This window comes from Bos indicus x Bos taurus, chromosome 16 (genome assembly GCF_003369695.1).
Source record: "Bos indicus x Bos taurus breed Angus x Brahman F1 hybrid chromosome 16, Bos_hybrid_MaternalHap_v2.0, whole genome shotgun sequence".
NCBI classification, from domain to species: domain Eukaryota; kingdom Metazoa; phylum Chordata; class Mammalia; order Artiodactyla; family Bovidae; genus Bos; species Bos indicus x Bos taurus.
The window spans coordinates 50,235,134-50,248,760 of NC_040091.1; the positions used below are offsets into that span (position 1 = coordinate 50,235,134).

At 44.6% G+C, this 13,627-nt stretch overlaps 1 protein-coding gene across 2 annotated transcripts in view; it reads left to right on the forward strand.

Annotated features, from left to right (window-relative positions):
• The window catches only part of GNB1 (G protein subunit beta 1), a 77,134-nt gene that overhangs the window by 46,471 nt on the left and 17,036 nt on the right, over nucleotides 1–13,627 (forward strand). For both annotated transcript variants that reach the window (XM_027565166.1, XM_027565165.1), the window contains 2 exons: nucleotides 8,716–8,818; nucleotides 12,718–12,756. In XM_027565166.1, the coding sequence (XP_027420967.1) occupies nucleotides 8,762–8,818; nucleotides 12,718–12,756 (96 nt within the window). In that variant the 5' untranslated portion in view covers nucleotides 8,716–8,761. The remainder of the gene's footprint in view (nucleotides 1–8,715; nucleotides 8,819–12,717; nucleotides 12,757–13,627) is intronic.

Consider the following 13,627-nt stretch of genomic DNA (forward strand, 5'->3'; position numbering starts at 1 on the left):
AGCACAGGACGGTGCATCCTGTGGGATTCGCGTGTGTAAAGTGACAGAAAGCAGATGCATGGTTGCTGGGGTGTGAGGGGCAGTTACAGAGGGGCACAGGAGACTTGGGGTGTGGCCGTGTTAGTTGTCTTCACCAAGGTGTGGTTTCAGAGGTGTGTTAATGTTTCAGAGTGTATCAAACTATCTGTTTTGTTGTGTTACTTACTTTCAATAAAGATATTTTAAACTGAAGGAACAGTTAGCATATGAGCTGCCCCGCCTCAATCTGATTGAGTCCCTGGTTAGTTACCCTGGCAGCCACTGTTATGCATAGTTCCACCTCTGTAGAGACCTGTTTCACTGGCTGGGTAGGAAGTGTGGCAGGTGAAGGAAGAGGTGGTTTTCTGTTACTAAATCATTTCAGGTGGAAAATCCTGTTAACTGCTTTTGTAACAAGTTCTATTTAGTGAGACTTTGCTGTGGTTCAGTCAGGTGTTAAGGACCTTTTGTGGATCCTCATTGAGTCCTTGTGGCCTATGAGGTAGGGATTGTTTCTGTCTCCATTTTCAGACCAAAAGCCAGACGCAGAGGGGTTACACCTGCTGACAAGTGTCAGGCCTGGGGGATGGATGTGCAGCCCCTGCCACATGCAGCCACACTGCCTCCACCAGCAAGGCCTGCTAAGACACGTGGGACACCCAGTGGAGTCCATTGTAGTTGCTGGAAGGGAGTGTAAAGACAGAGATTCTCTGCACAGTGGTGTGCACGTGGCCTGTGGAGAGCAGTCTTCCCCCAGCGTGAGGGTGCAGCCCCTCAGAGGGGCCTCTGTCGCGTGCGACTGACTTCCAGTCTGACTACCTTTCCCATTTAGCCCTTTCTTCCTTCCGGGTGCGGGCATCTTAGATGGTGTCCATTGTGTATTAAATTTGGCTCTGAAATCATTAGAGCAGAACTTCCTGACTCTCACAGGGAGGCTGGGGAGACCTGAGTACTGGAGAGGGGGAGTCTCCCCATCCGCCACTGAGCATTTGGAAGCCGCAGAGGCTTCCTGGATGCACAGGTTGTGGGGTCGACAGCTTGCAAAGGTGGTTTCTGGGCAGCAGGTGGGCTCTCCCCTTTTGGAACGCGCCCACCGCACCCTGAAGCCCTGCCTGCTTGGGCTCCTCGGCTCCCACTGTGCAGTGCTGCCAGGGCTCTGGGGTCTCCTAGGTCTGCTCCAGTGCTTTGGTACCTATAAATGCAAGGTGGACTGAGATGCATGTTCCTTTCTGGTGTAAGAATTTTCTTAACAGGCACAAAATAGTATTCATGTGCTAGATTAAATAAATCTGAGTTTTAAATTATTCAGTATAATAGCAGTATGTTTGCAACTTTTTAAAAACTTTCTATAACATGCTTATCGGATGTTTTGTTATGAAATATAAATTCTTTATTCGCATTTTACTATTTTGAAGATAGAAAAATTACTATTTCCAAATGTGACATTGCATAGCAGCCATAATTACCTTCTGTATGGTGGTAAAACTAGATAGTGCCTTCTGAGAAATGGGCTTTAGTAAATAAAATAGGGAATCGGCAGTACTTGATACCATTTCTGTGTAGGGAGGATGGAACAGCCTTACAAAAGGTACTTTTTTACTTTCTGTGTGCTCTGCAGTCTGTCCATGGAGCCAGAGTACTTTCCTACTGTCTCCAGGTACATGGTTGGTTTTTTAAAGAAACTATTTTGGTTTGTGCAGCTTGTGGGATTTTAGTTCCCCAGCCAAGGAGCAGACATGAGCCTGACAAGCCAAGTGCCAAGTCCTAACCACTGGAGTGCTGGGGAGTTCCTGGTGTGTGGTTAGCTTTTGTTAGACAATAAGCCCCTCTGGGTGCTTTTAGCCCTGTGATGGTCCCTCTCACTCAAGGACTGGTGGTCCTTGGGAAACCAGGGAAGAGTGTTCTGGAAGGTGTAGGAGCCACTTACAGTCAGCAGACCAGATGCCTGCATGGTACCAGGGGCTTTTCTTCTGCCCTGATGTCTGGGTATGCATGGATTTCTTAAGTTGATACACAGGTTTGCAGAAATTCAGTTTGTGTGGAAGTGGCTTTTGGCTGTCAGTGACTTTGTGAATTTATCTGTGTATGTTTTATTATGATTTGAAAGTATAAGAACATTTATTTTCAAAAGGTAGTAAACTGAAGGGGCTTCCTAGGTGGCGCTAGTGGTAAAGAACCTGCTTGCCAACACGAGAGACATAAGAGATGTGGTTTCAGTCCCTGGGTCAGGAAGATACCCTGGAGGAGGGCATGGCAACCCACTCCAGTATTCTTGCGTGGAGAATCCCATGGACAGAGGAGCCTGATGGGCTGCAGTTCATGGGGTCGCAAAGAGTCGGACAGGACTGAAGTGATTCAGCACACATTAAGTAAGACTCCTCTTCCTGCTTAGAGAACATAAGGTGGGGACCTGGAGCCAATCAGATCTTTGTAGCTCTAATAGGTAAATTCACTTTCCCTATAGAGTCTATCTTGTATCTTTTTTTTTCTTTTTCTTTTTCCTATTTACAGAACTAATATACCATCATTGTATCAATTGATTTCTGGTGAGAATGGTTACATTTTTACATTGTACTAATGCTTCAGGGAATATGCTTAAATTGGCCTTAGATAGTAGATTGAGAAGGAGGCTATGCTGCATTGTCTTAAATGTAGAATGTGGGAAGCAAGTCTCCCCTGTATGCATTGTCTAGCAGTAAACACTAAGTGGGGGCTGTGCTTTTTCTTTAAAAACTTGTATTTAGGGGACTTCCCTGGCAGTCCAGCAGTTAAGACCCTGCACTTCTAATGCAAGGTTTGTGGATTTGATCCCTGATCGGGGAACTAAGATCCCACGTATCTGCTGTGTGGTTTGGCTAAAAAATAAATAAAATTTGCATCAGAAAATCGAGAAACAGGAAAATCTCATGAGATAGCTTAGATACTGGGGGCAGACTATTTAAATCATTGCATTTAAAAAACTTTTTTCATTGATTATCTTATTTTTGGCTGCTCAAGTCTTGATTACTGTGTGGGCTTTTTGTCGTCAGGGGGAGCAGGGGCTGCTTTCTGTGCTGCTGTCATGTGCTGGCCTCTCGTTGCAGTGCATGGGCTCAGCTGACTTGTGGCATGTGGGATCTTCCCATACCAGGGATGGAACCCATGCCCCCTGCATTGGCAGGCATATTCCTATCCCCTGAACCACCAGGGAGGTCCTAAGTCATTGCATTCTAAGAAAATGTAACACAGTGTCAAAGAACATGTGTAAGAATTTGCTGGATGCTTTTTAAATCCGGAGCCAGATGAGAATTCTAGATGTAATGGGATCTCCTATCTTAGTCTCCATTACCATCTTTTACCTGTATAAAAGCTAGTAATGGCTTACTAAGTGTTGAATATGTTGATATCTGCTACTTCTTAGAAGATAATGAATGTTTCATCAAAACTTAACTTTTTCTCACTTTTGAATCATAGAAGCCTCCAGGGTCAACCATTGAGTTGTTCAGACAAATTTGGGCATTACTGGGACTGACTCTCACAAACAGCCAGCTAACATGGCAGCGTAATCCATGTCAAAATACAATACGATCTGCTTGAGGAATACCTATGCGTCTGTATTTTTAAAACGAGATACATAACAAATTTCATATATACTTGCAGTCAAACAGTACCAAGAAATAATGACTTTTTAAAAAATTTACTAAGAGAATGTTCAAACGTAGATTAAAAGAAGAATATTACCTAAAATCTGAAGCTTGAACAAAACTCTCCTAGCTTTGTTTAACCTCCCTTCTTCCTATCAGAGTCTCATTTCCCTCAGAAGTAAGAAGCACGTCTTATAGTTATGGGTTTTAGCTTCATTGTGACAACGAACAGAAGAGCTGCGACTCCTTGTCACCGGATACCCAGACCATATTCAGGTTGTCCTGGTTTTTTCTGTACATTTGGATTTTAAATCGATTCAGGGTCTCTTAACATTTAAAAAGAAACTATTCTAATGGAAAATTGAAACATAGAAAAAGTTAATAAATAGCATAAGGACCTCCTATCACCAAACTAAAGCAATTACCAAGGTTTGGCTGGATGTGTTTTTCTATGCCCTCCCGTTTCCCTCCTCAGTTTTTTTAAATCTAATTTCACACCCAGCATTTTATTCTTAACTCTGTCAGCATCTACCCCTCACCCTGGGGAAGCCTGGGGGTGCCCTGTCCCTCGCCCTGTGGAGTTGTGCTGCCTCAATTTCGGAGGTTAACTTGGATTTGGGAATGAAGGGAAAAAAACAGAAAAGCTGGTGAAACTGGTTTAAATGCCTCATGCGAACTACTCTCTCCCGATGCTGCTTTATTTGGAGGTGAGGTGTGGAACCTGTTTGGCCAAACAGGTCAGCAGACTCCTGCCCCCGGGGCACAGGGTACCATCAGGGCTGCTGCTTCCCCAGGCAGTTAAATGCAGCAGGGGCCCTGGTGGTTGGTGTCTTGGCTGCCTGCCCTTCAGTGGGCTGAGCCTGCCTGTTCTTGGCTGCTCGGCGGAGGGTGCACTTCGTGATCTGATGGCTGATCACAGAAAGGCTTCCGGAGCCCTTTGCAGTGGTCTCACTAGTGCTCTTCTCCACCCTGGCACTCGAAGACCAGAGTGGAGAGTGAGTGGGTGGACGTCACCTTCCTTGTCTGTGCAGAACCCAAACCCAAATTATACTTTGATACAGTGGAGAGGACTGGGCTCTTGCTGGGCTGTGAAGCTGCTCTAAGCCGCTGCTGGACATATCATTTCACAGTACTTGCTTTTACGTTACATTTCTGTGGAAAATGTTTCCTAAACAGGTGAAAGCTAGTGGCAGATGTGGGTCACAAAGAACAGAAGTGAGGCTCTCAGCAGGTCCTGTCTTAGTGGATTAGACTGATCAGGGCGCTGAGTCAGCGTGGCCAGTACTTAGTTGTGACTTTGGCCCTGAAGGAGAGAAGGAGCCTAGGCCACGTAACTGATGGTGGGCTTCCTGGAGGCTCTGGGGGACTGAGGACAGTGAGGAGAGCAACAGAGACGTCACATGTAAGTGAAACCTTTAGTGTTCATTCGTCTTTGTCATCAAAGGAATTTGAAAGGCATGTCCAGCCTTTGGAAAAAAGAGAAAAATATGACCAGTAATTCTAACAAAAATGCTGTTCTTATGTTTTGGTCATAAAATAGCTAAAATTATTACACACACATTTGTTTTTCATTTCACATATAATGAGTGTTTTTCAGGGTTTTTATGGTGTCTTTGTTATTGTTATTAGTGGTATTTAATAGTTCATCCAGTAAAAGGTTAATATCAACTAGTTTGCTTTTTTTTTTTTTAACTGAAAAATGGAGGAAAAATTGTAAGTGCTTCTTGGTTCAAGGCCCAGATAACGGGTTAACTTACATATATACATATATATAATTTTTATTTTTCCCTTATCCGTATATATATGATAATGTGAAAAATCAGAACTGCCCACTATTGCTGTGTTTCTCCAAAAATAACCATTAACATTTTCTCATGTATGTAGAAAAAAGATTGCTTACTTAAATGAACATAGATGTGTAGTCTTTTTATAGACACAAAAGGAGAAGTTTCATCCTTTATGTACATCCCTGTACCCCATTTATTGCATTTGCTGTCTCCACAGAAGAGCATTTGGGGTGAACTTTCAGTTTGTGGGAGTTCAGAGTTGTTCTGCTTCCTGTCAGTTTGCTGTGCATGCTCCTTGCTGTCCTTGGGGAGCCGGCTTCTCTTTGGGGGAGCCCTGACTGCCTAGTCCTTTCATGCACATCCTGTGAGGCCAGTTGGGTATCCATTAGCCCGGGAAGGAGGAGGCCCTGGTTGGTGCCAGGTCAGAGTGAACCCCAGGGCCCCCGGGTACCCCTTCATCAGGGAAAGTCCCTCTACAGACAACTTCTTCAACATGCAGAATGTAGAATATAGTTGGATTTTGTTTTAAATGTCTGCCAGTAGTTTTTCTTTCTCACCAGACTGTAAGATAAAAAATCTTGGACCTTTTTGGACTCTTATTTTTATTGGTGGTAGCCTGGTCGTTTAGTTGGTTAAAGAATCTTTCAGCAATGCTGGAGACCTAGGTTTTATCCCTGGGTGGGGAAGATTCCCTTGGAGAAGGAAATGGCGACCCACTCCAGTATTCTTGCCTGGAAAATCCCATGGACAGAGGAGCCTGGCAGGCTGCAGTCCACAGTATCGCAAAGAGGGGGACACTACTGAGCACCTTTTCTTTAAATATTAACAAATACGAATTTTTTTGAGATTTAACTGTGGCCACTGATCAGAGACAGAGCTCTAATCAAAAGGCAATATTAGGGGGAAGGGTGGGGTGGAAAAAAGGAGCAAAAAGACCTCAGTGGAGGCCAAGTGTAGGAAAAAAAAAGGCAATATTAATAATTTAATGATGAAAGAAATAGATCTGGTTTTCTTCTCTCTGCTTGTGGCTGAATGTTGAAGTCAGCAAGTACTGTTACTGCTTCTGAAATTTTGTGAGGTAACTGAATTGGAGTTTGTCATTTTAAAGATACTTAAGTTTTCAATAAATTAATTTCTCTAGTTTGAAGTAATACATCTGGATGATTATCATGTATATATTCTTTTATAATATGTAAAAAAGAGCATCTAGTTAAAAGACATATTTAATTTTAAGATCTCAAGAGCTATTCCACCTAATACTAGAATTTGGGTCTTGACCTGTTTATCTTGATCCTAGGAATTTATTGGTTTTTTCCTTACTTAAAAACTAGCTCGGCTTTTTAGTGTTTAAATTAAGATCAGAATGTATGGTTTATTGACTAAAGCTCAGCATTTAATTCAGTGTACCTCATGATAACGTTAGTTGTTTTCTTCATGTGGATTTTGGAAGGATTGAAGGAAGTTGCTTATCCATAGACTAAGAACAATTATTTACTGATGGGGGTGGGAGTGTTACTGGGGCAAAACTACCCCCGACTCAGCGGACTGTCCTTATGATAATAACTGATCACGTGTGGATGCACGTGCTCAGGAGGGTTGGGTGTGCAGCACAGTCTGGAAGCTCAGGGGCACATCAGCACAGCTTTCTATTTTAAAATGATTTCGTGTTCTCTTGGCCCTGTTATTTCACACATTAATATTCATCAGCTGCAGTCCTTTGAGTGTATATGTGAAGACACAAGAATCAGCCCAGTTATCGTGTAGGGTAACTTCAGCTGAGCTCCACTTGTCCAGGGAGGTGCCGGCGGTCTGCAAGAGTGAAACTTACAGCACCCGCTTGAAGCAACGCCTCTCTCGTCACTTGGGCTTGCCTCCCCTGCCTTTGACTGTCCTACCGAGATGCCTCAGCCCCACGTCCTGGCCCTACCCATTAGTCCTTTCCTGGCAGTGGTGTGGACCCCCTTTTAGGGTCAGTGCTAGGGCCTTCTGTGCTTCCTGCGCGGTGTGCCCAGCAGCCAGTGGGATTTGTTCCATGAATAGACCAGGGCTGCAGGGGCAGGTGAGGGCAGCAACCAGGATGTAACGTGCTTTTCAAAGGTGCTTTTTACTGGGGAAAGTATTCTTATTTTCTCAATAAATATACATCAATACAAACCATATCACAATTATTTTGAATGCTTTTGTGAGGAAAAAGAAAGTCTAAAGTCTATCTAGATTGGGAACTAACAACTGTGTTTCTTGGGTCATCCAGATAATTTCCCCCAGATGTGCTCCAGTCTCAAGAAAATAAAGGACCACTGTTAATTAAATATCTGGTCTATATTATAATAACCTTGTGACTTTCACACAAAATCTAGGAGGGAAGAATCTCCCCGCCTGTATTTGCGTAGGAAATTAAGGGCCTTGCAATATGCTGTGCTTGCGGGTGGGAGCTGATTGTGTTCTTAAGTGATTACAAGATGTTTGTGATTGTTTCTTTGGCTTTGTGATACGTTGGTCACAGTTAGGATTGCCTTAACAGCTATGTTCTTGGTCAGAAATGCAACCCCCAACTATGGCATTCCCCCGGGAAAACACATCTCTTGTTTAACAGATAATTTTGTTTTGACAGTGATTTCAAGAATAGTGTCTCATGAGCCTAGGGGTGGGGCTGGGGCAGGAGTGGGCAACAGGGTTGCTTGTACTGAGCCCTCTTGGGCCTGTGCCTGGAAGGGCTGCAGTGATGCTTCTGAGTCTCCTGGGATCCCAGAGCACATTTTGGTGGGAGAATAAGTTGTCCTGAATCAGAGGCCTGGACACCAAGCTGAGTCCTTCTGGGTTTGCTGTGTGACTTGCTGATGTCCTCTGGGCAGTCATGGGTTCAGGGTCATCAACATGCCTCTGAGGTGCTAGGTTGCCAGGTGGCCGCTGTGCCCCATCCTGAACTAACTGCCCTGAGTTTTCACATGAGAGCTGTTCTAAACATCACCCTTAGGTTCTTGAGTTAATAATGAAGTCCAGATCCTCTGTGAAAACTGCTTCTAGACAGACTTTCTTTCGGCCCACCACCGCCTTCTGCGCTGTCTGCTGGACACTGTCATTTTTTCGAGGTTCATGTACAACAGTAGTTACACTCTGTTGACCCAGCCCTTGTGGGCATTTTACATGTTCTGATGAAGGCTAAAGAAAAGTTCTCTGACTTATAATGAAACCACAGCTCTCAAAATTTCAATTCTCTTTTCTCACCAGCTTCATTAAATGACTCAATCATTGTTTATTCATTCTTGGTACTTGTTTTTCTCTTTCAGATCTCAGATTCTTTGAGGTGGCTTTGAAGAGCACTAAGATTAGAAGATGAGTGAACTTGACCAGTTACGGCAGGAGGCCGAACAGCTTAAAAACCAAATTAGAGTACGTAAACTGCCTGTGTGCTTCGTTTCATTAATCATTTGGATTTTGGGTGTGATGTTACTGTTTTAAGGAAAGATGGGTTTCAGAATGGCTATTCCTTGTTTTGGATTGAAATTGAATCTTAATTGGCCCAGGATGTAGAAACTATAGATCCAGATGTTTGGCCTAGCACCTTATTTTCAGGATTTTTTTCTAGTATATTGTTACTTGAATATACCTAGAATGTTTCCATAGAAATTACAGACATCTTTCAGGGCCTTTTTTCTTAACCTTGGGAATTGGCTTCTGGACCTTCTTTTGGTCACCGTACAGAGTGTGGTGTCTGCTCCCCCACTGTGACCCCTGAGTTGAGGGCAGGAAACTTGTTTAGAAGCACGAGTGGCAACAACACTGGAAGTATTCTAGGTGTGGGTGATTTGTTGAGTGCTCCCTAGGGAGGGTTTTGGCTGTTAGAACAGAGACGCTGACTTGAAGATAAAAATGATTGGGTCCCGTCCAGCTGCCTGTTGGAAAGAAGGACAGTTGCAGAGCTGTCCAGCACCTCCTCACCACCCCTCCATGCAGTCTGCTGGGTGGGTTTGCAGAGGCATGCTGCAGAGCCACGGGTATTTCAAAGGGGAACCTAATTATTTCCTTTTAAATGACCAATTATATGCTCCAAGGGCCTGATGGTAATTGGAAGGAAAGACCAGTGTCATTTTAGCCAGGTTCTTAACTGAACTTGAGAAAAGATAAGGGGATTATTTGAGATATGCACCAAAGAGGAGACAGAAGAGATCCTTCTACTGTAAGAATTTCCAATCTCAACATTTAAAAGATACAATATAGCTCAATAAGAATAAGGAAGACTTAGAAGATTTGTTTAATACGTCCAGCCACACTCTGGAATATAGAAATCAGAACTTTTGTTTTTCTAACAACAAGTTGTTGTTCATAAATAGTGGGTTCAGGTCTATTCGTAGCAAATAAAGTTTGTATGGTATAGGTTTAAAAAAATTCCAAATACTGTGGGGAAAAAAAAGGGTTGAAAGTGAGTGTTGCATCTCAACCCAATTTCTGTGAAGCACATGCAGCCCTCCTCACAGGAGACAGGTCTGTCCTGTGAGCCACGTATGGACTTGAAAACTGTACTAGGAAACCAGTAGGATTAATTTTTAGCAACTGTATCTAAACCAGTATATATAAAAGATTACCATATTGACATGTAATTAATAAGTACGTTTATTGCATTACGCTCTTGGTGCTGAGTCTTGCCAATTCAGTGTCTCTAGCACAAAACTGCCTCAGTGTGCACCTCTGGCATCTTCGTGGCGTCCCCTCCCCATGGATCGTCCGCAGGTAGAGCCAGAGAGCTGAACAGCCCTGCCTTTGAAGCCCTGCTGGTTTCTTTTACTTGCACAAAACAGAATTGGCAGTACATCAAACGGGAATGGAAGACTAGAACTAAGGAAAACCTTTTTTCCTGCTTGCCCAAGAAACACGTACTTGTTAAAGAATGGAGACACAATGAGTCCAGCGGGAGATGGTGGATGACGCTAGGAGGGTCTCTTCTTAGATTGGTATTTCAGCTGAAAGACCCCAAGGCACCGTCTCATCTGACCCGTGGTGGTGTCTGTGAGGAATGCTGACTGAAATGTGGTGCATCTTAGACACGCGAGCTTCTGACAGATGAAGGAGAGCTCCAGGGCTAACCCTGCCAGTGAGCACCCCAGGCCGCGTGGCATGTGTGGGCACTGCAGTCACTGTGGCCCAAGTGGATGGCCTCACCACATGCTGTCCTGTGCTGGTGGGACACCCACCCAGATTCGGCCTGGCTGGCTGCTGGCCAGGGTGTTCTCCTCTGTGGAGGGACAGGGTGGTGATTTTCCTCAGCACAGACAGACAGGAGCCTTGGCTAAACAATAAGGCATTGTGAACATTGCCCCAGGCCATTTAGTTGGAATTGAGTCTGAAGAGTGCTGAACGTCACTGTCAGTCTCAAGCAGCTGCAGAGATGGCTCCTACGAGAAGACTCTCTGCACAGTGCAGATGCCTGTCCTGAGGAGTGCTGCAGACTTTTACACCAGCACTTGTGGGTCCTGTGTTTAGTTTCTAAAATGATTTTTCTCTGTTCTCTTGTGTCATCACAGTCTGCTGTGGACATTACAAAATCTATTTTAATCTCTGGACACTAACCAGGGCAAAGCTGCTTATGTCCTTGGTTTGCTTTTTCCTTTAAAATAATTCTTGTCAAGAGTCCCAACCAGGGCCTTCCCTGGTGTCTAGTGGTCAGGACTCTAGGCTTTCACTGCGGTGGTCTGGGTTCAGTCCCTGGTCAGGGAACTAAGATCCCACAGGCCACATATGACATGGACAAAAATTTTTCTTAAATACTCATCATTTTAAAAAATTGAGAGCCTTATATAACATCAGTAAGAATGGTATTCAGAAGTGAATACTGCGCATAGGGACCATAACAAAACCACACGTGGGAGACCTGCAACTTGGGATCTCCCCTCTGCCTGGTCCTGACACCAGAGTAGGTGCTGGTACAGAAATACTCAATTAAATAATTTTCCTGTTTTAATTGTGTAATTAAATAGGCAAAATTAACTGAGCAAAAAGGCTTCTAATAGGATAATTTAAGTTGAATTTGGAATCTAGCTATTTGGTACATTTATAATAGCAATCTCTTTGAGTATGTCTCCATGTTCTAGGTTGGTAAATACTACCACCAGCTTCATGAAGTTAAAATAATTAGCAGTGAGGCTGTTGGCCCCTGGAGAAGGTCTCCTGGATGCCTTCAGGAGTGTTCACATGAGCGTTCAGATGTGTATCAATGAGCGCAGGTGGGCAGATGGCTACACAATGGCAGAGTTTTATGAGAAATTGTCAGTTTCCTTTAAAATTATTCCTACACCCAAATTTTCTTCTTAGGCCCCACTCCTACACTCAAGAGTCCTTTCAAAGCCAGTGTCTCATTTCCCTTCATAATGTGTGGCTTTCTGTTTGTAAAAGTCATATCCAGATTTGAGATTTCCAGATTTATTTTTTAGCAGCTTGGATCGCTTAGAACAACAAGGACGTCTTTATTAGCTTGAGGAACATCCCTTTTTATTACATTTCTTGCCTACTTCACAAGGTCATTTCACAGATAAGAAAGCAAGCAGCAGGATGTGACCAGCCAGAGATTTGGTTGCCTTGACTCCAGACCCTTTGCTCCTTTCCATAGAGGTCAGCATCAGTGATTGTTTGGCTTGAAAACACAGTCCTGAGTTAACATTCTAGAAGAGAGGTTCCCTGGGCTGGCCATTCAGTGCTTTCTAGACATTGTTTCTTGGGCCCCATAATTCAGGACGCAGGTGCAGTGCTGTGGGGGGTGCTGGAGGCTGCGGGCAGGGGTGAGGGCACAGGGGTGCTGTGCGTTGGGGGGGTGATCTGCAGGCTGAGATGTGTCTGTGTGTGGCTGGTTCTGTGTCCAGCATGCCCTGGGCTCGAGGCAGGGTGGGGAGGCTCTTGGTAGAGGCTCTGAGATTGCTTCCTTGTGTAGCTCAGCTGGTAAAGAATCTACCTGCAGTGCAGGACACCCTGATCCTGAGTCAGGAAGATCCCCTGGGGAAGGGATAGGCTACTCACTTCAGTATTTCCTGGGCTTCCCTGGTGGCTCAGCTGGTAAAGAATTGGCCTGCGTCGCGGGAGACCTGGGTTCCATCCCTGGATTGGGAAGACCCCTTGGAGAAAGGAACTGCTACCCATTCTAGCATTCTGGCCTGGAGAATTCCATGGACTGTATATCCATGGGGTCACAAAGAGTTGGACGCAACTGAGCAACTTTCACTTTAACTGAGACTGCGGCCTGGGTCTGGGGGAGCCTGTTCTGGGAGCAGCACTAATGTCCCATTGTCCTTGTCATTTCCCAGGATGCTCGGAAGGCGTGTGCAGATGCGACTCTCTCTCAGGTAAGAACCATTGATGCAGAGTCACTGACTTGCTGTAGAGGCTGATGCTTGTGGGGCCTGCTCTGGGCCTCTGGAAGGAGCTGCTCTGACTTTGTGCAGTGAGGGTGGGGCCCCTGTTTGAAGGGTCTCATTGGCAGGTCATTGTCAGTGTTGGGCATAGGCTGTGGTGAGTTTTAGATAAAACGTAAATACCTCTCTAGCCTTAAGTAATTATATCCTCTTAGGTCAGAGTTGTAAATATTATTACAGTTTCAATATGGGTGTTTTGAAGTTCCTCTCCCTAATTAGGTCTGCCTTAGAACTTTAGTTTCTAAGGTCCAGTTTGGCAGATTCTCTGAGATTTAAACCTGAGTTATGACCCATGGCTCCACTCCTAGGTACACACCCAGAGAGACTAGAGGTGATGCTCAGACCAGCCGGTGTACGAATGCTCCTGGCAACACTGCTCCCAGCAGCTGTGTGCCCTCAGGGGATGAGAGCAGGGCCAGGCACAGCCTGTCCACACAGTGGGACTTACTCAGCCATAGGAGGGTGAACCTCAAGACACGGGTGCTCAGTGAGAGGAGGTCACATGTTGTGTGATTCTGTGTATATGAACTGTCCAGAACAGGTCACCCTGTAGAGACAGAAAATAAATTCATGCTTGCCCAGGGTTGAGGAGGAGGCTGTAGGGAGTGACTGCTTAGTGGATGAGGGGCTTCCTCTGGGGGTGATGATGAAGATGGTTTGGAACCAGATACCACTGACAGTGGAACAATGTTGTGAATATACTAAATATTGCTAAATTATGTATTTTCAGATGGTGAATTTCACCTTATTGAAAAAAAATTTTTGTCTCAAACACTGAACAGAAATGTGAAAGAAAAATTAT